This window comes from Mytilus edulis, chromosome 8 (assembly GCF_963676685.1).
Source record: "Mytilus edulis chromosome 8, xbMytEdul2.2, whole genome shotgun sequence".
NCBI lineage: Eukaryota > Metazoa > Mollusca > Bivalvia > Mytilida > Mytilidae > Mytilus > Mytilus edulis.
Genome location: NC_092351.1, coordinates 27,335,566 through 27,357,809, shown reverse-complemented (window position 1 = coordinate 27,357,809; position 22,244 = coordinate 27,335,566). Strand labels below are relative to the sequence as shown.

Genomic DNA, 22,244 nt, shown 5'->3' with positions numbered 1-22,244 from the left:
ACTGTTTTTCCAAATATCAAAGAACAAATATTGAAAAAAGGTCAATTGTCAGGTAAGATTCTGTGCCTCAAGGGCAAACATAAAGGACTTTTTTTAAGCAAATACACCATGTAAACAGAAGAAAAATGACTCAAACAAATTCTATTATTTAATAACTACTGACCTAGGATTGTAATAAGCTGACCATTGTGGCCATCTGTTCACTATAGATAGAAATTAAAATAATATTGTTTTTATTAATAACATGAAGCCCAAAGGTTATTATTTTAATGCAGGTGGTCAGTATTGCTGGAGACCAATCTCTTCAAAATTCAGCTTCAATAAGATAGGTAATGACAGAGACATGTATATGTATGTCTCTGGTAATGATCATTAATTCCACCATTTAAATGGTCTAAATATCATTATAATATGACAATTAGTACCTCATTATATACACTGATGATCACACAGAGAAACAAATAATCTATATAGAAATCATCTGGATTTTGTAATGGTTGTATTTAGCAAATCATTATATACTGTCATCCAATTTGTACATATCATCCATACTGTCAGTTAGATCAATAGCTTTTAATGAATCATGAACTGTCTGTTTTAAATCTATGAAATTAGCCCTAAAATCATAAAAATTTACCAAGGATACTTTTTTATTTATTCACTTACCAGTACTTCTTACTTTAAAGCTGTCTTTTGCAATTCAGAACCAATTTCAAATTTCTATTCAACTAACAGTCTTCCTTTACTCTATTGCTAGATTAACACCTTTTACAAATATTTCTCCTAAGCCCTGTAAAGCCATCAATAGGGTTTATATTAACACTAACACCACAGAAAATAAGCTCAATTAGTCCTGTGGAGAGCACAGTGGGCATTGACAAATTGAAACCAAATTACAAATACAAATTCCAATCACCAACCTGTTCCAATTAAATTCCTATTTAGTACCAAATTAGAAACTATTAATGTCATGACAGTACATTAAATTTTACTTTAGTACTGGTAAATACCAAATGTTTACCTATCTACCAGTGGTAAATGGTCCTGGTATGTACTGATTATTATCGATAATCAGTTTATAGTTAGGTAATATAATTGACAAGAGACTCAAAATTAAATCACCCTAAATAGACATCTTATTATCAATGTTATAAGATCAAAACTCATTTAGGCTCTGTGGTATATATTATGTGGTTCATGTCTTATAATCATCAATGTTGAAGGATAAAAAATCATTTAGACTCGGTATAAAATACTAAATATAGTATGTGGTTCAGGGCTGATATGCATAAAACCAATTAAGTTAAGATATCTAATCGTAGTACTAACTTATCGTAGAAAATGTAGAAAAACCTGTCAGTTGGGAACAAATCTTAACTTAAGTAGCTTTATGCATATTGAGCCAGGTCTTATTGTCAACTACATGTATGTTGATGGATCAGAAATCTTTGAGACTCTAAATAATAAATGATGTGGTTCATACCCCAATCATTGTATGTGTGCAAACCAAAATATCAATATAAAATTTATAAGAATTTTCAGACCAACAGCGAAAACCGTCTAATTTACAGGTTTAATATACATTTTGTTTACACGATATTAATTTGAAGAATTTAAATATTTAATTAAGTCTTCCCTGGCTGCTAAACAAGTTGTCAACAATGAAGATATTCTATTTTGGTTGCTCCTAAACTTTGTATGTAAGAAAAGGTCATGCAAAAGTTGACACAACTTTAAATCTTTGTTTGAATTCTTTTGAATGATAATTTAACTATATGAGGTATATGTCAATAATATATCAACTCAATGACCATGATGACACAAAAATCTAATGATTGTTTTGTATAAATCCATCAAAGGAGCATTCTTTTTTGGAAATATACTTAATTGTGCAATGTATTGAAACAAACATTCTCAAAACAAAGATAATTCATTCTAATGCAATACTGACCAGTTATATTCCAAATCATAGGCGGATCCAGGGGGGCCCTGGGGCCAGGGCCCCCCTTTTGTGGGAAAAATTTGGTTGATTATATAGGGAATCACTGAAGCATGACTGGAGCCCCCCCCCCCCCCCTTATGAAAAGTTCTGGATTTGCCACTGTAAATCAATAGTCCTGTAAAATATGTAAGCCAACATTAGAATTCATTGGTATGACTACCTGTAAATAATGAAAAGAAACAATTTTGTAAAGTTTCATACGATATTAAAGTGTACAAAAAGCAAACAAAAGTCTAGTGCTCACATTTGATGCTTAAAGAATATCAAAATTAGGTGCAAAATACCAAAGTGTTTCTCAGAATTTTGGATCTATCATGCAAAAATTACTTTTTGGAACTCTTAGCAATCAATACCCCTGCTGCATAAGAATGAAGTTAACCTATTGTATTTTTAGCTTGGCCTATGAAAAACTTAGCTGAACTGTCACAAATATTGATTTTTGAGTGACAAGCCCAGTCAATGCAAAAAGCCATAGTGAAATCTACATTTTAGGTCAATCATTTAATATTCACTCAAAAATCCAATCTAAAATGTAACTTTCAACAACTAGGATTTAATGTCAAACAGAATGTCTGTGGCACTGTATTCCAACCCTGTCAGTATAAATGACTATTTCTTATTTTTAGAAGTCCATGAAGTGCAATTGGAGTGTCTTTGTATTAGAGCTGATAACATCAAACAGAAGACTTTTTTCAGTGTAGACATCACAGCCACTTTGTATATTTTCTACAAGTGTCAAAAAATGTCTGGCAGTCATTTGTGTTTGATTATAATGACATAACATGTGTAATTAAAACTTCTGGGAACTTATCCTTACTGTAAAATACATGAAGTCTCATCAATATTAAACAGGAAGTCACAGCATAAAACATCTGTTCTCTTGTAATTCACTTTCTTCATTGTGACTCAAAGACCAAGGAATCAACCACATAATGTTAGCTTCACATGACCAGAAACATCAAGGGAATTGTGGTGTCACTTATTGCACATGCATGAATTATCTTTATTAATATTTATATATATTTTTTTTTTAAGTACATTATTCCTAATTCTGTCAACTTGTAGATCTTTGTTTTCTCCAAATCTTTGTATCCATGAAATAATTATGTAAAGGCTTCAAGTAATATGTGATAACGAAATCCTTTGACCTAAAAATTTACCAGAAATATAAAAATTACATTCAAAGAAATCCGAAACATCTCTACAGGCACAGGCATAGCAAATGAGTATGGATATATATTCAACTCACTGTCCTAAAAAAGGAAAATTAACAATAGGGAATGAAAATTGTTAATTTTGTCATAATTTTTCTAAGTAAAGTTACCTTGTAAAACTGAAATATCTAAATTTAGGATAGGGAAGGACAATAATTGCTGTATATATATTTGATCTATTTAAGGTCAGTTTCTTTGAGTTGCATGCCTTATCTAGATAAAAAAAACTTCTATGTTTACAATATTTCCCCCCTTTTTAAACCCTTGAACAAAAAGTACTGCTATGAAAAGGTTGTCAATATAATGGCATCTGCACATTATTTGTGGATAGAGAGAAAGTCAACAAGAAAAGGACTTGTAAAAGCAAGTCTAACTTGTATGGTATAACCATGGATATCTCTAGATGACACTTCCATGTTCTGATATTCTCAGAAAACATTTCATACAAATATTTAGCCAGCCGGGTCATCTCAGTTCATCCTCTTAATCATGTCTGTGGTAAATCAATGTTTACTTATTGATGACAGATGGTTGACCATTATATAGAAACTGATACTGTAAAGTAATTACTATCTAATGGTCAGTTCAATGTCCATTACATTGATTAAATCACCACTGGCCAGTTGGTATTACACACAGGTAATTACAAACCTACCTGTAATTGAACTATGGTAGGCCAAGCAAAAAAGGTTACAACTTGAATTCATTTCTGGTTTACATCCAGCCAAGCACTGTCATCAATATTGCTTGCATGTTCCATATATTTATTGTATTCAGTCAGAGAAGACAATTAAATTGAATTTGTAGATTTAGTTTGGAAAAAGAAAAAGAAAAAGAATGTTTTGAACCAGCATACAAACACTTAATCAATATTTAGGTTGACCCTATGCAAATAATAGTATTTCAGTTACGGTTGTGACCCGCTATTTATTTCTTGCATGAAGAAGTTTTTCTGGTATCACAATGCAGAATGTGATACAAAAAAGTGATAAGAAAAATGAATAAAATTGATAGAGCTTCTCTAGCATTTTATTATGGTTATTTCAAAAACCAAAACTTAAATAATTACAAAAATTCTTTCAAGGGTAAAACATGACAAAATCAACATTTACATCAAGTTTTGCAGACTCATAGGATCACAACCCCAAAGACCATATGTTATTTGTTCCATGTAGTAAATATTTGATTTGTAGTTCTGTTAGTCTTGACAAATTAGTGTTACTATTTTCCTTTGTATTTTATGACTTTTTGATTAATCACAATGATTGAAGCTCACATCCATGATAAATAACCTTTCACTCATTTTGTTTATTTCCTTTTTGTTTGGGAAAGTAATTTATTATATATATTTTTTTAAACAAAGACACTTAAATACATGATTGAGCAATGAAAACATTTGAATGTAATTCAACAATGATATCTAAGTAAGTTTATAGGATGTAAGTGCATTTTTTAATCATTAGTTTCATGGGAGATAACTCAATTTAAATCTTTGACAAATTATAAAAAAGCACAAATTAAGGCTATATATATATATTTCATCTTTTTCTAATTGCAACATTGTTTTTAAAGTAAGTTTATACAGTGCAACCACATTTTTTAATCATTAGTTTCAGGGGGCATAACTCAATTTAAATCATTGACAATTATCAAAAACCACTTCTCATAAATATATATATATTATCTGAATGTTAAGTGCCATCCATGTAAATCTCCATTTTGATTATAAGAAACATTTCACAGAAATAGGAAGTTTAGCCTTCAAATCATGCAGTCTTTTGTATAGTAAATTTTCATGTTAATTGGAAAAGATAAATCTAAATGATTTCTGCAGTCGGCTATCAGCTGAGAAGTTATATCAACATTTGACTGATCAAAGCCCAGTATCAATATAATGTAAAGGTCTGTTTGTTTGTCTTCCATGTTGTTAATTAACAGATTTGGTGTAAGATTACCCAAAGGTGAAGAAAACATGCATTAGACTGATCAATGATTCTTAGTTTACAGACAAAACACTTCCTTTCATCCAAAATTACCTTACAATAACACATTGCTATGGCAGTCAGAAAAGATAGTTTTGTATGGTAATCCAGTACACAATTCACATTGAAAATAACAAACAGCGGTTCCTTATCAACCCAAATGACCTTGCTGAGATATGTAGAATAATAATAATATCCTTTATTTTGAAAGGGTATTCTTAGTAGTTTTCACTTATCATTCTTGAAACCCTCATCAGTACAAATTACGTTAGTAAATGTGAAAAATACAAAATGATACGGTACGTACGGTTTTTACAACTATATGCAGTGTATAGAACCATGTGGGAAAATTGTTTTTAAAAGTATATTATAGCAATGAAAGCAAAGGATTGGCCATACTCCAAACTTATAATGTATATCTAATGATTTTAATACTATGTATAAAAGATCTCTGGTGGATAGTTGTTCCATTGGAAATAATATCACATCTCCTTATTTTTACATATATATTCCTGGAAAAAAATTATTTTCCAGGAATATATATGTAAAAATCTTAAATCTAAAATCTTTTGAAATTGTCTGCAAAAATGTCTTATTGTTTTGGAGTGTTATTCATTTTATTTTAAGAACCTGTTGAAGAAGAACTTTTTTTATTGCATATCTATTTGTTTTCCCTAACTAGGTTAATGGTTTCCCCTCAATTATATAAGTGGTTTTATGTTTCAAGGTCTCAAAAGAAAAAGATGTAAATGTGTTTTGTATCTACAAAGTCTTCAGAAATTCTTACCTTTTTCAGTTGTTTATTTTCCAGTTTAATTTCAATCAGTTCTGCACATTATCAATAGAATAATTCACCCTTCACAATCAATTCAACACAGCAATTCTATTTCCGTCTGTATAGAAATCAAAATTTAAACAGAACATTAAATTTATCTTGTGCCAACAAAGAATACAACATTACAACACAAAGTTGGCAAGGCTATTCCTTAAACTTCAACAATAAAATGTCAGAACAGGTGCCTGTTTGTGCCCCATCAAAAACTCAGTATCCCAAACAGTACTAACTATACATACATCATGTAAATGCTTAAGTATATGGAAATTATTGATATCTGGTGAGGAAATATAGTCAGCAGGGTTCTAAAGTTTAATCTATATAGATTGTCTATCTCCCTGTCTTATCTATAGCCACAAGTCTGTGTCCAGTTATCTCCCCTCAAGTTACCTTATTCATAATCTAATTTGCATATTCCAATATTTAAACAGTTGAATAATATTGCTTGTATCAGTATACTATCTATATTGTTGATGGATTCTAAATAAAATGTGATAACAAGAATGTAATTGATTTATAATCACTTTCAATATTTAACTGTAACCCTTTTAACCTTAATAATCAAGGGAGGGTCCAGGATTTTAGAAAAGGGGGAGCAATTTGCTATGTATGAATGCTGGGTATATATAAACAAAATTTGAACGATTTTCTTATAAACTTTAAGGTTTATACATTTCATGAAAGACAAAATTTAAAAATATTTTGACAATCAAAAGGAGGGGGGTTGATATATGTAAATGCTCTTTTGTTCCAACATTGGAAAGTTCCAGGTGGAAAGAACTAACTAGCCGAAAAGTAGGAACTTATTAACTAGTTACTTTGTTCTTCCTCTGGTTTTAAAGTTCCACAGGAACAAAGTGACATGTTGAAAAGTTCCAACTACTTTTTGCCAAATTAGTCAAGTCAGTGCCTTGGGTATTCTTGTAAATTAATGATTTGCTCTTATATATATACTGATACTCATTCTTCCCCCTCTTTCTACAAAAAGAACGAAATATGGTATAATCAGAACGATGTAACTAGTTGTTCTGTTCCGCCAGAACTATCGGTATTCAACTAGCTACATTATTCCAGGACTTTTCAACTTCTTTTTTCCGGAACTTTTCTTAGGCTATCTCAAATGTCATATGTGTCAATAAAAAGTCAAAAAGATCCTGTAATATAAAATGAGATGATGTGGTATGATGTATATAATTGGTAGAAAGATCTATACCACATATATGCTTACCCTCCAACAAATATAAGATACTTTAAATGTACTGGTCATTCACTTATTCTTATATCTTTCAACCATCTCTTAATACTGGAATTACTGCAAAGAAAATAAGAGCATAGAAATAACTGATATCTTTTTACCAATTTCAAACACAGAAGTCAGATGTAACATATCATTTTTACAGTCTTCACCTGATTGAGACAGGTGCTTCCGTCTATGTAGTATTTATCTACTACAACAAAAACTCCTACCTGACACAAGCCATGCTGATATAGACAAATGGATAAGCTTATCTATTAAATAGATTCTACAGCTTAATTTCAATATGATTCTCTGCTTAACAAAGTGTTACTATAGTTATGACAATATTTTCATCTTGTGATGCATGTATGCTGCTTACTGCAGTGAAACATATTCCAAGGTTTGAATTACCCTGATAATTTTTTTTTAATTCTGTAATGTAAGCGATGGATATTCCATTTTTCCATAATTTAGTGGTAGCTTTTTACTCAAATATCTGGTCTGAGATACATTAAAATTTTTTGTTGATCTATTTGGGAAAATTGCAAGGGAGAGAATTTGCCCCCAAAAAAGTAGCTTTTCAAAAATTGAGATTATTATTTCCATGCAGAATTAAATATTTGTTAACGTTAATCAAACACTCTACAAAAATAAATGCAAGCATATTTTGAATTTTACGGCAAAGACTTGATAGGCAGGGGCGTAGCTACCCAGAGGCACGACAGCACGTGCATCCACGTCGTTTTCACAAAAAAAAAAAAAAAAAAAAAAAAAAACAGAAGAGAGAGATGAGTTTGTCAATCGGAATCAGACAGCGTGATGCATGTATTATCATGATTATGATATTTGTTTAACGTTTGGAGACTGTTAGTGTTGGTGTCTTTTCCGTCTATCCTGGATATTAGTTTGACAACCTAGATACAAGTGTTGATGAAGCTGTTCATGCAGAAAAAGATCGTAGCTCCGCAGTTGCGTGCATATTGATTCGGCATGCAAAAAAGAAATGGCAAAATATTTTTTTTTATAATATTGAATGCTAAAGGAAACACCTATGTTGTCATTTTTTTAATTAATGAAATATCATTAAATAACGACATTTTTTTTTGAGATTATGACAATATCGGAAGGTAACTTGTATCTTTTACAAGATTTGAATTTGTAATACTCAGTCTAAGATATGTAGTTTTGGGGCACATTTTACAGTGTACAGTTCATCAGTTTGCAGTTTGGAATGAGATGTACCAATCGACATTAGAATTATCAGATCCCTTCGATATCGTTGAAAATATGCCGAGGCGATGTGGTTGACAGACTACCGGAGCCAATCACTCTGCAACCGTGCTGCAACCACGCCAAAACAGTATTGGAAAGTCTAATTATTTTTTGCATTCATAGACCATATGATAAGGGAACTGGAGAGTGGAGTCGCGTCAAGTTATCAGAAAATCGGTTCTTTGCACTGTATCTGCTTTATCGTGTTGTAGGAAATATCACAAACGAACAAATCTCAATATTGTCTGAGACATACGAAACTGACCCCTGGCATGTAATTTTGACGAATTCAATTTGGACTTCACTCGATGCCGAACAAGTACGCTGGTTTATAACATCTCACGAGTGCTACCGCATGCCATGATGGCCCTGAGATCTATCAGTCACGGTACTACGTATGTAATTGAAAACAAATGTACGATCAACAATGAACAACGACATTTACATAGCATTACTGCATATTCATCGGGATTTCAGTGTGAATGTTGACAATAGAGAAGTTTGTTTCTGCCCAGACCCGAAGAGCAGATTTTGGACAATTTTGAGTAAATTCTGTATCACAAATATGTGTTGTTTATGTATTAAATTTTTATCTACATATAGCTCCTCTTTTGACCGTCCTATGACCGAAAACAGAAGAAAAAAAAAAATCTGCATAATAGGGTCCCAAAATTTTTTCACCTCGCTCCGCTCAGCGGTACTTGCTTCCACATCGTTTCTTTCTAGCTACGCCCCTGATAGGGTAGGATGATTTATATATCATGACCATTTACCCGAGATTGTTCAGAAAAAGACAGACTAGATTTTATACTAGAAACTAAGATATCAGAAAGAGACAGGCCAGTGGCGGATCCAGAACTTTTCCTAAGAGGGGGCCCGCTGCAGTCATGCTTCAATGATTCCCAATATAATCAACCAAATTTTTCCAACAAAAGGGGGGGGGGGGGGGCCGGGCCCCCCAGAAACGCCTATGCAGGCTTGCTGCACATTTTGGGTGTATTTATTAAAGACATGTTTCTATGCCTTTTAGTCCCTGCTGGAAAGTTGTCTAATATTGGCAATTATAGTTATATACCACATCTTTTTATATTTATATGTAACTAAAAACTTAGTTCTGATACAAAAATTGCAATACAGAGGCCCATAGCCAGGAATTTCCAATGAATGGATTTTCAAAAGGTTATGTGTATATCATTTTTTGAATCATTTTTCATTGAAATCCAAGCAAAAAACAAAAAAAATCTGAAATGCCATTAATTAGATATAAGCCTTTCAAGTTCAACTGTACCATATTTGTGTTGCACTCCTCATAAAAATGTTTCTTAAAATTTGAGATTCTTTACAACACTTTAAAAATATTTCTCATAATTTGTGATTTATAATTATTGACATTTTTTTGTCTTTTCCAAAATTAATTTGAAAATTTATAAATATAAAATCGACTTTTTTTTAATATAGTTTTTATAGTCTGAACATTTTTGAGGCTTGTATAGGGTATATTGGGATACGGGATATTTGCCATTTTAATTATAGGGATATGGGATATTTGTCCTAAAAGTAAATGGGATATGGGATATTGATGCATTTATAAGGATATTGAACTTTTAACATGAAAAAAAATATGTGGAATTTGAAAGTCAAGTACAGAAATATTTACATCTCACTTGATAGTCCTTGATAAAATTGCCCAAAAAAGTTGAATATTAAAGGTCATTTTAGTGCTTTGTTGATTTTAATTGAGTTTATGGTCGTTTTATTTAAAAGTCATCAAAACCCAAGCGAAAAGTATTGATCTATTTTCGATATTTACATGCTCATGTGTACTGATAATTTTAAAAGTATTTGTTTTGCTTTCCATACCTCGTTCCTTATTGTTAATTTTCCTTTTTTAGATGGTGATGTTCCTTTGGCACTATCTTACGGTGTTTGTATATCACAACTCCTCCGCTTTGCCCGTGTCTGTTGTAACGTTTTGGATTTTAATGAACAAAATATATGTATTACTGGTAAATTATTAAGTCAGGGATTTCGTTACCACAAATCACTTAAAATCTTTACTAAATTCTAGATTTGGTTTTGAAGTTTGGTTCTACCTGTAGAAAACTTATTTTCAACGGGATAGCACATCCTCATTTTTACGGAGATGTTGTTTACCGTGCCATTGGATGCTGGATGTGTAATGATTGATAATTTAATCTCAGATGCATTACTTTTTATTAGTTGTAATTGGCTTTGAACTAGCTGTCAGTAACTGCGAGTACTCTCACTCTCAGATCTGTGCTGAGTGTCTTTTTTTTATGGGATGTACAAGTACTCGGCAGTGTTCTCCCTAGGCCCTTTAAGGACCACGGGCCCGCGATGTATAATTTTCTACCGCGGTGGTATCATTCTTGCCGCGATGTATAATTTTTCTCCGTGGTGCTAAAGTTTTTGGTAAAAAAATCGTAAATCGGTAAAGTTTGAGACGACTTGTTCAACTTTCCGTGAGGTTTAAAATTTTTACATGAAAACTGATCAGTTCTAACCAGTTTAATCCAGATCTGACAGGTAGATTGTTTACACCACGTGATCGATTTACCTTTTGAGGTTAAACTTGATGATTGGATTTAATCGATGTACATGATTCTTTTGTGTTTTAATTAATTAAGAGATCATAATTTAATTTTAATAACAGACTTGTGAGGGACAAGCAGACATTTGTTAATGAACTGTATTATGCCAGTCTTGAGTCAAAATAATTTGCCTGTTGGAAATTAATTGTGGAGTTACTTCCCCTGATTTTGCTTATCACAAATAAATGCTCCTCAAATATAATTTCTCATTAAAAATAAAAATAAATTACAAATTGAATGCAAAATTATATTAGAATGTTACATTAAGGATAAAAACTTTCTTAGAACATACCAACACAAATGTTTTGAAAATTATTTTTGAGAATCATACTTTTATTGATGCACAGACATATTATATCAAATTTGTAGATTTTTCAATTTTTATTTTATATGACTGTGCATGGGCTGATAAGCCTACTGCCAAAATTACTATATAATCCAAAGCAGGGCTACAGCTAAATATGAACTAGTGGATAGATATATTGATATAAGTACTGTTCATGTCTGAACAAAGTATTAACTATAAAAATAATTTGATGTTGTTTAAAAGAATCAGGTCTAAAACTATGGAAAATAGTTTTAATCTACTGAAGGTTCTGTATCAAAATTTAATCTTGTTCAAAGTTAATTGTAATGGTGAAATCTAACATGGGGAATGTGTAGTGTCACTACAAGTATCAGGACAAAATGGCTTGATCAAAATATAAGAAGTGACTTTAGTTTAAAGACTAATTGTGCTTTCATTTATTTATTCTTCAAAGATATTAAAGTATACAAACTGTTTATTGATTTACTTTTTCTACCAATAATTTTCTGACCCAAAGTCCATACAACACAGTACCACAGTTAACAAAACAAAGGCAAAAAGGTAATGACAAAAACTAACAAGAAAAAAATAAGCGACGCAACGTGACACAAAATATTGTAAAATTCATTTCGTCACGCGTTACCCTGGTGCTATCCAAAAATCCTGGGGAGAACACTGCTCGGTCACGTCCACTCTCTGTTTTTGTTAGATGTATTTCTATTTGTATCCATCTGATGAGTTAAGCCTTTTTCAACTGATTTGTATAGTTCGTTCTTATGTTGTACTGTTACACCACTGTCCCAGGTTAAGGGGAGGGTTGGGATTCCGCTAACATGTTTAACCTCGCCACATTCTGTATGTATGTGCCTGTCCAAAGTCAGGAGTCTTTAATTCAGTGGTTGTCGTTTGTTGCTGCGTTACATATTTGTTTTTTGTTCATTTTTTTTTCATAAATTAGGCCGTTAGTTTTCTCGTTTGAATTGTTCTACATTTGTCATTTCAGGACCTTTTATAGCTAACTATGTGGTATGAGCTTTGTTCATTGTTGAAGGTCGTACGGTGACCTATAGTTGTTAATTTATGTGTCACATGGTCTCTTGGCAATTGGCAATCATACCACATTTTTTTTTTATATTATATGCTCATATGTATTGATAATTTTCTTGAAATAATCATAGATTTTTGTTAGATGTATCCATCTGATGAGTTAAGCCTTATTGTTGTCAATGTTTTTATTTGTTTTAATGCTTTATATGATTACAGGATATTTTCTAGTGTTTTACCTCTTGTTTTTTTACATGGCAATGATCTTCAGAGGTCTCCACGTTTCACAGATTGCTCTGTTTTGCCAGACAAGCTGGGGCCGAGGGACGTCAGAGCACGTCCCATATCAAAAAGTAGATATTTCGCCGTATAAACTATGTTAATAACGAATAATTACTAAATAATCAATGTAAATTAATATATTTTCTTTCTATTACTGGTGTTGTGAGGAAGGAAATTAAAAAAAAGTAATAAAAATATTGGGATCTATAATTCATAAATTTCAAGATCACAGAGTCAAATGTTGTGTTGTTTCTTTGCAAAGCAAGGGCTGTGAAAATTTTGCCTGCTGTAAAAATATTGCAACAGTTAAAGTGTAATGTAGGTACATTAGCAGAAAGCTTTCCTGTGTTAAATTTTGAGTTATTGAACTTGCATGCTAAATATCCACTTTTTGTTTGATATGGACGTGCTCTGACGTCCCACAGTCTCAGTTTGTCTGGCAAAACAGCCGTTGGATGTCAGAGCAATCTCGGACAAGAGACAGGATTGAGTCCTTCTGTTCTTTCCAACATAGGTTAACGTGTAGGATGAAGTTTCTTATCAATGAAAGAATTATGCTATCAAAATGAAATTTTACAGTCATATGCATCACAGTTTGAACAATTAAAAAAAAAGTCTGAAATTAGACCCCTTACACTAAATTTATTGTTTAAGATCACATAAAAAGAGATTGTTATACAAGGCTCTACGATGGAACACTTCATCTTTTGGACATATATATTCTTATTTAAGGTTCATCATAAGGAATTGAAAAATATGGCCGTGTTTACACCTCCAAAATTACTATGAGTACAGACAAACTGGTACATCCAGGAAAGTTTTAAGGCATGGCAGGAACTAGATATATAAAAGTTATATGAAATCTGTTTCAGAAAATTAAAAACTTACCTGGATTTTGATGTTCATTTTTTTCCAGTCTGCAGAAGATAGCAAAATAAACAAACACCCGAGTTTCATTTGATACGGTCCACTCAGTTACGCAGTTTAAACCAGTTAAATAACCTATTGTTTACAGGTGTCTATTGTCCATCTATTGTCCATTTAAATCAATACTACTCACAACATTGATTATATGAGGGGAGCTTCTCAATCGTTTTCACTACTTAGTTAATTTTTGCACCTTCTGCAGGAACGAAAAAAAATGGATAGCAAAATCTATCCCTTAAAACTGTTGCAGGTGTATAGGTTAGTCTGTACTCAGAGTAAAATTTGGGGTGTAAATACGGCCATTTTAGCCAAAAGGTTATGATGAACCTTAACACTGGAAGTATGCACTGTAAATTTCCTTTAACACAGTTTGTTTTCCCAGTCAAAATTGTTGACGTTGTGATGATGAGGGAAAAAATGGGCTTGGGAATGAATTTAGGGAGCTACCATTTGATTTTTATGGGGGGGCTAGGATGAAATTTGAAAAAAATAGGCAGGACAGGAGTTTTGAGTAAAAAAAAAGGCAGGATGAGACACTTGCAAAAAAAAAAAGTCAGGACGACAATTTAGGTAAAAAAAGTCAGGATAAACTAAAAAAAAAAAGGCAGGACCGAACAGAGTGAAAAATAAAAAGGCAGGACAGAGATTACAGCTAAAAAAAAAGGCAGGACAAAATTTTTCATCCTAGCCCCCCCATAAAAATCAAATGGTAGCATAAAGCATAAAGCATAAAAGATTTATTTAAAGTCGGTTATACATATAACAATACAACATAAGCTCTGTAGAGCTTTTATCCGACATACATATAAGACAAGCACAATACATAAAACACATAAAACATGCAAAATAAATAATGTTATCAAGCACAACAATTAATTAGCACAATTAAAGCATATAAGCAAACATAAAATGCAGATAAACTAACATTCATGCAATAGCAATTATAAAGCACTAAAAGTAATCCAAGCATTAAGAACACAAATAAAAAAAATTTATGCCAAATAATTTAAAAGCCAGAGTATACATGATCAATAAATAAACTGATCTACAGCTCATTGAGATCTGCAGGAGGAACACTGACACGAACTGCCCTCCCAATTACCAACCAAACCTTTGAACTGACCCAATGGCATTTCGTCCCTCATTTTATTTGGCAGTTCGTTCCAGAGTTTGGCTCCTGCATATCTAAATGAGTGTAGCCCATGGGTAGTTGTCCTTACCCTGGGAACATCTGCTATGTTGTTATTTCTAAAAGAGTAATTACATTTTTTAATTTCAATAAGTTCATGTAGATATAATGGACATTGTTTATTAATAATTTTATATACCTCTATTGCTATCATTCTAATTCTTCTAATTTCTAAGCTTGGTAATTTTGATTTAATTAATAGTTGTTCATAGGTACTACAATAGTCTTCATATATAAATCTATAGCTCCCTTATAATGATTTTTTGGGATATTTCAAAATAGTTTTAGGGATATGGGATATTTGTAAAAAATATTTATTGGGATATTAGGGGTAAACATTATAGGGATACGGGATATTGGGATAAAAACTTAATGGGATATGGGATATTGATACCCCCCCTAAACAAGCCTCATTTTTCTCTTCATCATCTTTGAGAAAATTAGTACTTTAACCTCATTTCATCTTTATTGTAAAAAAAACTTTAAATATTAATTTAGAGAGGCATTTGTGTCGTTAATCAAATTGTATTGTACATTTGTCTTTTGTTACCCAATTTACCTGTATTTACGCTAACCTCGTGGAATTTTCCCGCCATTTGTCAATCAGGTACTTTTGTGTACTACGTCATTAACTACACACCAAAATAGGACGTCCTTAGTAACAACACAAGCTTCGGTCAATGGCGGTATAAATATCAGTCTAAACTTATTTATTTATTGTGGTATCACTTGCCCAGCAATTTATAAAAACAGGTTTGTTGTTTGATGAAAATATTATAACACACACCAAATTAGAAAAAAATTATGATATGCAAATATGACATTGTATAATATAAAAACATGATAAAAATACCGATAGGAAAATTCTGCATAATAAACGAAAACAGTTCGGAAAACTCTCTAAGCAAATTGTGAAATGAAGCTCACACACATCTAATGAATGGAAAACAAATGTCATAATCCCAACTTGCATTGGTACAATTTTTTTTATTTATGTAACAAGTTATGTACATCGCTCATGTTCTTGTTACATGTATGAGGGGGGATAGGACCTTTATCAGGACTCCGGGATCGGGTGTTTTTAAGCTCGGGATGTGAGGATTTATTTGATTTAAATTTCGGGACCTAAATTTATTGTTTTTAACTCCGGGATTTGGTGATCAGGACCCCTCCTATACCCCTCATGTATACTGCGCAAGATTATAGTCTAGTAGAGACCCCTTAATACACCTTATCGCTATTTGTCTGCCATTATTGAAATCACACAGGTTCCTATAAAATTTTGACGTCATAATACAAAATATCTGACACAACAATGGAAAAGTGATTGTTGAATGTTGTATGACATCAATAGTTCAAAAGCTGCAGGACAGATTCTTGGGTCAACTGGGAATAGCGATAAGGTGTATTTACAGGCAACTAATGGGCAGTAAATGAAGAGTGTTTTATATTACAAATGAAGCTAAGCAGACCCTAAAATAATTGATATGTAAACGTCCCCCATTAGCTGTGTTAGTAAAGTACATGCTCCATTAGTTCAAACATTCATTCATGTACATCCCTGATTACATCAAGTAAACTAATAATACTTTTTCATTACTAATCATGTGCCATGTTTGGCATATATATAAAAGAAGATGTGGTATGATTGCCAATGAGACAACTCTTCACAAGAGACCAAATGATACAGAAATTAACAACTATAGGTCACCGTACAGCCTTCAACAATGAGCAAAGCCCATAGTGCATAGTCAGCTATAAAAGGCCCCTATATGACAATGTAAAATAATTTAAAGTAGAAAACTAATGGGTTAATTAATGTTAAAAAAAAAAGACAAAAAGACAAAATATGTATTTAAACACATAAACAAATGACAACCACTGAATTTAAGGCTCCTGTCCTGACTTGGATCAGGTACATACATACAAAATGTGGCAGCATTTAAAAGCATGTTAGCGGAATTTAGACCCTCCCCCTAACCTGGGACAGTGGTATAACAACAATAAAAGAATGAACTATAAAAATCAGTTGAAAAAGGCTTAAATCATCAGATGGATACAAATATAAGTGGACATGGCCAGGTACTTGTACATCCCAACAACAAAAAGACACTAGCTACAGATCTGAGAGAACTGTCAGTTGCTGACATATATGCATGTATACAATGCATGCATAATTATTATCACATAAATAAAGATGCATGTACCTAACAGATTGTCTCAAAACAGAAAAAAATTATCCTTAATTTTTTTATCACAGGTAATTTTATTTTTTATTTGCCTTTTATTAGTAGAGCATTTATTACAATTACATTACTTTTTGACTTGATATTTTTATACATGAAACTGCTATACCACGTTTCCTTGCATTTCCAATTTGAATAAATAATTTAATGAAAAAAAGATGGTTTAATTTCTTGATTTTTTTTAATGGTTTATCGGATTATGATATCAATGTGGTCTTCATATAAAGTAAAACATGTCTTCACACATTGATTTATGATTATGTGCCTTTACACTAGAACACAATAAAATGGTTGATTCAAAAAGATCTTTGGACCTAGCAAGATCTCATTTGCTCTCCCGTGAAAGGGCTCTCACATCATCACGAGATACTGCAAGATCTCATCTGTCATCTCGAGGAACAGGTATCATTGGCTGAGGAAATTAGATGATCATGGTGCATTGTATTAGTAATTTTCTAGGTTTTAAAGAGTTTTAATTAGGATAATTGTAGCTGTGGAAAGGATGTTTTTATAATTTGTTAGTTTTAGAAGAAAAAACTTTGTTGCAACCATTCTTATGGTATCTTCATGTTTTATTTGTAAGAGAAAAAATTCTACAAGTCCAGTTTTAAAGTTTAAGCTTTAATTTGTTTTCTAGCAGAGTCAAGGGAACCTATATAATATAAGTACTATTTGTTATAAAAAGTTCAGAAAGAATTAGGGAAGGGGAGTTGTAAAAAAGAATACATTTGTTTTGTCATAGTTCTTGTTTTTTCAAAATTGATTCAATTTACATATGAAGAGACCATTCATGCAACATGAAGTAATTTTGATTATCTCGAAGATGAATAACTAATTTTAATTATTAAATTAATGCCCCTTAACAATATTGAAAAATAATTGATGGAGACTATATTGGAGAATATGACAACCATTCACAGCCATTGTTGGAATCTAACAAGCATACAATTATTATGATACATGTAATCATTACTGCTTGTCTGTGTATACATGTATATTTTCTCAGAGTAGTCAGGTGATGGTGTCGTGTGGTCAATACACATAAAGGATAACACCAATTTTTAACACCTGATCAGGTGTTAAAAATTGGTGTTTTCCTTTATGTGTATTATACAGCCATATATATACATGAATTTTGGGGTACATAGACTGGCCATTAGCTAGCCTTCAGATAGAAGGTAACATGTCAGATACATATTTCTTGGTTTATGAGGTTTAATAAAGTTTTTAAACAGCATCCTTGTTAAAGTTAAGTTAAAAGTAAAAAATGTATAATGGGTAACTTTTACCTATCTTTTATGGTTTGAGACTTTAAAGGAGATGTATGGTCAAGTAATGTCTACTATTGGAACTTTAGTATATTACCTACTATGATATCATTACGGGCCAGTCAATTTATCTATACTATAGTAAGCTGTCAATATATTTGTCCTGTACAAATTGTCTTTAGCTTTATGTCATGGTTAAAAATATTAAACAATTAACAAACTTATGGATCTTTCTATTTCAGACATGGGAAAGAAAGTAAAGAAGGACGAGAAACCTCCTCCAGATGATGTGGTAAGATAAATATGTAAATTATGAGGATAACCATGTATTTCATTCAGTTATACCTTACTGACTGTACCATGTTGTACTGAAACTAATTTATAAAAGAAATGCATGTATAGATGAAATTAAAAAAAAGAATGTTTTTGGTGATTGAGGGGTAATGTTATACATTTTATACAACTTTTTTTAAATTTGTTTGTACAATACAACATTGTAAGATAATTTACATGAAACATATACTTGGTGTGTTTGTTTCACCATTTGTACATTCTTTTAGATAAATAATCTTTTTAAGTCATGAAAGTGGATCATTAGTTTGAAATCAAGGTATCAAACAATTAGGGCTACATTTTTTTGTATTGTACTGTACTGTACTGTACATAAGCATATTTGTTTAAGAAAAAACTCCTATCTTGAATTTGACAAAATTAATAATTAAAAGTAGTCCCATTTTGCCACCTGCACTATTGGTCATTATTAAAGTTTGTTAATACCAAAAGAAATTAGATATTTTGTTTTGTTTTTTACACATTCAATTTCTGCGTATATACATGTATATCTAAAGAGGTGACACAGACGTATAAAGTGTCTGTGAAATGAGATTTGAAACATTTTCAATTAAAAGTACATGTATGTTCATCAGCTTCTGGGTTGATAAGATAATGCCAATTGGCAATTTTCAAATAAAATTGTTCAATAAAGCATTACAAATTTATTTCTGGAATGAGTCAAAAGATTGGGTAGAAATTTAGAAAATGCGGATGTTTTTGACACACAAAATAAATGTTCTTTCCTCTTGCTATGTCAATACAAAACATAAATTAATTGTATTATTTCTTACTTTCTAGTTTGACCCTCTATTGGTTGAGAGCAGACAAGCTGGGACTGTGGTCCTAATGTTAAGTAGTCCAGAGGAAGACGTGCAGGCCAAAGCATGTGAAGCTATTTATAAATATGTTGATAAATGTAAGTTCAAATGAAAGCACTTAATATTTTATAGATATATATGTGTTACATCAGCATAGGCAAATCCAGGCCCCCCCTCCCCCTCCCTTTTCATGGGAAAAATTTGGTTGATTATATAAGGAATCACTGAAGCATGACTGGAGCCCCCCCCCCCCCCCCCCCCCCTTACGAAAAGTTTTGGATCCACCACTGATCAGATATAGAAAATTAGTATGTTGAAAAAGATATATTGAATTTGTTTGTTTTTGTCGAGCCTTCGACTTTAGTCAAAGAAGCAAGACTAAGCGATCCTACATTTCGTCGGCGGCGGCGTCCACAAATCTGTGGTTAAAGTTTTTGAAATTTTAATAACTTTAATTCTTAATAATACTGGATTTCTACCAAACATGGACAGAAGCTTGTTTATGATCGTAGGAGAGTATCTAGAAGTTAATTTTGTAAAAATAAAATTCCATTTTTTCCGTATTTTACTTATAAATGGACTTAGTTTTTCTGCGGGGGAACATTACATTCACTCTGTGATTAAACTACTGGGCCAAGTTCATTATAGATAGAGATAATTGTAAGCAGCAAGACTGTTTAGTAAAGTAAGATGTACAAACACATCACAATCACCAAAACACAATTTTGTCATGAATCCATCTGCTTCCTTTGTTTAATATTCACATAGACCAAGGTGAGCGACACAGGCTCTTTAGAGCCTCTAGTTTTTGTTGAGCCTGCGATTTACAGCAAAGGTAAGGGAGACACTGGGTTCCGCGGAACCCTTATAAATTTTTTGTTTTGTTATTTACATTATTTTCTTATCTGACTTTAAAGCTACTAAAAATTATATGACATATTATCAGTAAAGTTACTGAAAAGAAAAGTTTTAAAATTTTGCAGTAAAATTGTAATCTTTTTTTTATAGGTGATGAAAATAAGAAACAGCTACTTGATTTAAATGCAATAGAGGCTTTACTTCCACTCTTACAAAGTGAAGATAGAATTGTTAGAAGGAATGCTTGTATGGCTGTCAGTGTTATGACAGCACATCGTAAGTACATTGTTTTAAAAATTTAAAAATAATTCAGCCATTGTACATAAAAGAATTTGACATGGACAATAAATAAAAAAAGACACTTTTTACTGGATTCATTACATGTTGCAATGTGACATCAAAACTCTAGTTGATTCGAGACTCTTGATGAACAAAACAAATATTACATTAAACCTTAAAATAGTAAGTCACTGAAATAACCTGAACACAGTCCAAAAGTGATTTATTTTTCATCCATCTATTCTATATTGGTGTCTTGAGCATTCATGTACAGACTTTGTAAATTCAACAATGGAATATATAAAGTTGTTTATTTCTTGTATAGATGTAAAGTCAGGTATATACAGTTCTAGTTATATGGTTAAAAACTGAAACGTTTTACTCATTTATTAAAACACTTATAATGCTTTTGTAAAACTTCAGCTGAAGTAAGGAAAAAGTTGAGAAAGAACGAAGAAGCCATACCTGCTATGATAACATTGTTAGCACCCGAAGGTTTGTATTATATTAGTTCTGTCATCTTTAATATTGTATATTTTGGTGCAACCTTATTTCACAGACTTACAAAAATAAACAGATTGATATATGTTTTTATGTACCGGTGTTTGAATTCTGTAATAAGATTGTTTTTAAAAGTGAAATAGTCATGCACCACCTTTCAACGCCTTAATTGTCTACATGCTTATTGTTTAAGAATTTACATGTTATAACAACACATCAATTCTTACATTCTTGGAATTTTGAAATTCCTTGTCCCCATAAAGCCTTGAATTGAGAATCTGCCATTTGAAAGTTTATCACTATTTGCATTTACATCCATCATTTGTACAATCTTTTGTTTCACTTATGATATCTTTGTTTGCAGACATATTCCAGCTTGCATTGTTATCAATTTTGTTTATTTTCATTTTAAAAACTTAGACAGCTGCATGTGGAACATATTCAGATGATTGAGTTTTCACTAAGATGTTAGTGCTTTCAAGTCAAAGATTCTTACAAGCTTTTAAATCCTTTTCAGTCTTACTTGTTGATAATTTAGCTTTAGAATAACAAAATTTACAATTTAAGTAACACGCTGAAGACCTGTATGTATTTGACTGATTGGGCTTTGTCTTTACACTTGTATTGGAGTTGACGTGTAAACATATTTTTGTAAAAAAAAATTATTTAAGATATGTTTTTTACCATGTTTCATTATTATTATTTTTTTTCAGAGGACACTGTTGTACATGAGTTCTGTGCCCTTGGTTTATCACAGATGGCCATAGAGTTCAGCAGTAAAGCAGTGATATTTGAGAATAACGGAATAGAACCATTGGTGAAATGTCTGAGCTCATCCGACCCTGATGTACAGAAAAATGCTATTGAAACTTTGGCACAACTACTTCTGGTATGCTTTTGTGGTATTAAACTGAGTTTTTGGTTCAAAATGGTGCCACCACCTGATACTTTATTGATAATGGCAACTAAACATAATATCTTAATGGAAACTCTTTTCTTTAAACTTAAATAATTACTTGTTAACACCATATACAGGTA

At 31.7% G+C, this 22,244-nt stretch overlaps 2 protein-coding genes across 7 annotated transcripts in view; one reads left to right on the top strand and one right to left on the bottom strand.

Moving 5' to 3' along the window:
• The window catches only part of LOC139485241 (rho GTPase-activating protein 7-like), a 139,126-nt gene extending 123,599 nt beyond the window's left edge, over positions 1–15,527 (bottom strand). The window contains exons 1-4 of one of the 2 annotated variants that reach the window (XM_071269532.1): positions 15,463–15,527; positions 7,262–7,345; positions 5,986–6,091; positions 667–790 (exon numbers count right to left, since the gene is read on the bottom strand). The gene's annotated coding sequence lies outside the window, so the exon portion shown is untranslated. Of the gene's footprint in view, positions 1–666; positions 791–5,985; positions 6,397–7,261; positions 7,346–15,462 lie in introns of those variants that run through there. The other variant, XM_071269533.1, reaches the window with a different exon arrangement.
• Positions 15,526–22,244, top strand: part of LOC139485244 (armadillo repeat-containing protein 3-like) — a 32,562-nt gene continuing 25,843 nt past the window's right edge. For all 5 annotated transcript variants that reach the window (XM_071269545.1, XM_071269542.1, XM_071269544.1 and 2 more), the window contains exons 1-6: positions 15,526–15,656; positions 18,660–18,709; positions 19,549–19,666; positions 20,577–20,702; positions 21,129–21,200; positions 21,920–22,095. In XM_071269545.1, coding sequence (XP_071125646.1) covers positions 18,662–18,709; positions 19,549–19,666; positions 20,577–20,702; positions 21,129–21,200; positions 21,920–22,095 — 540 coding nt within the window. In that variant the 5' untranslated portion in view covers positions 15,526–15,656; positions 18,660–18,661. The remainder of the gene's footprint in view (positions 15,657–18,659; positions 18,710–19,548; positions 19,667–20,576; positions 20,703–21,128; positions 21,201–21,919; positions 22,096–22,244) is intronic.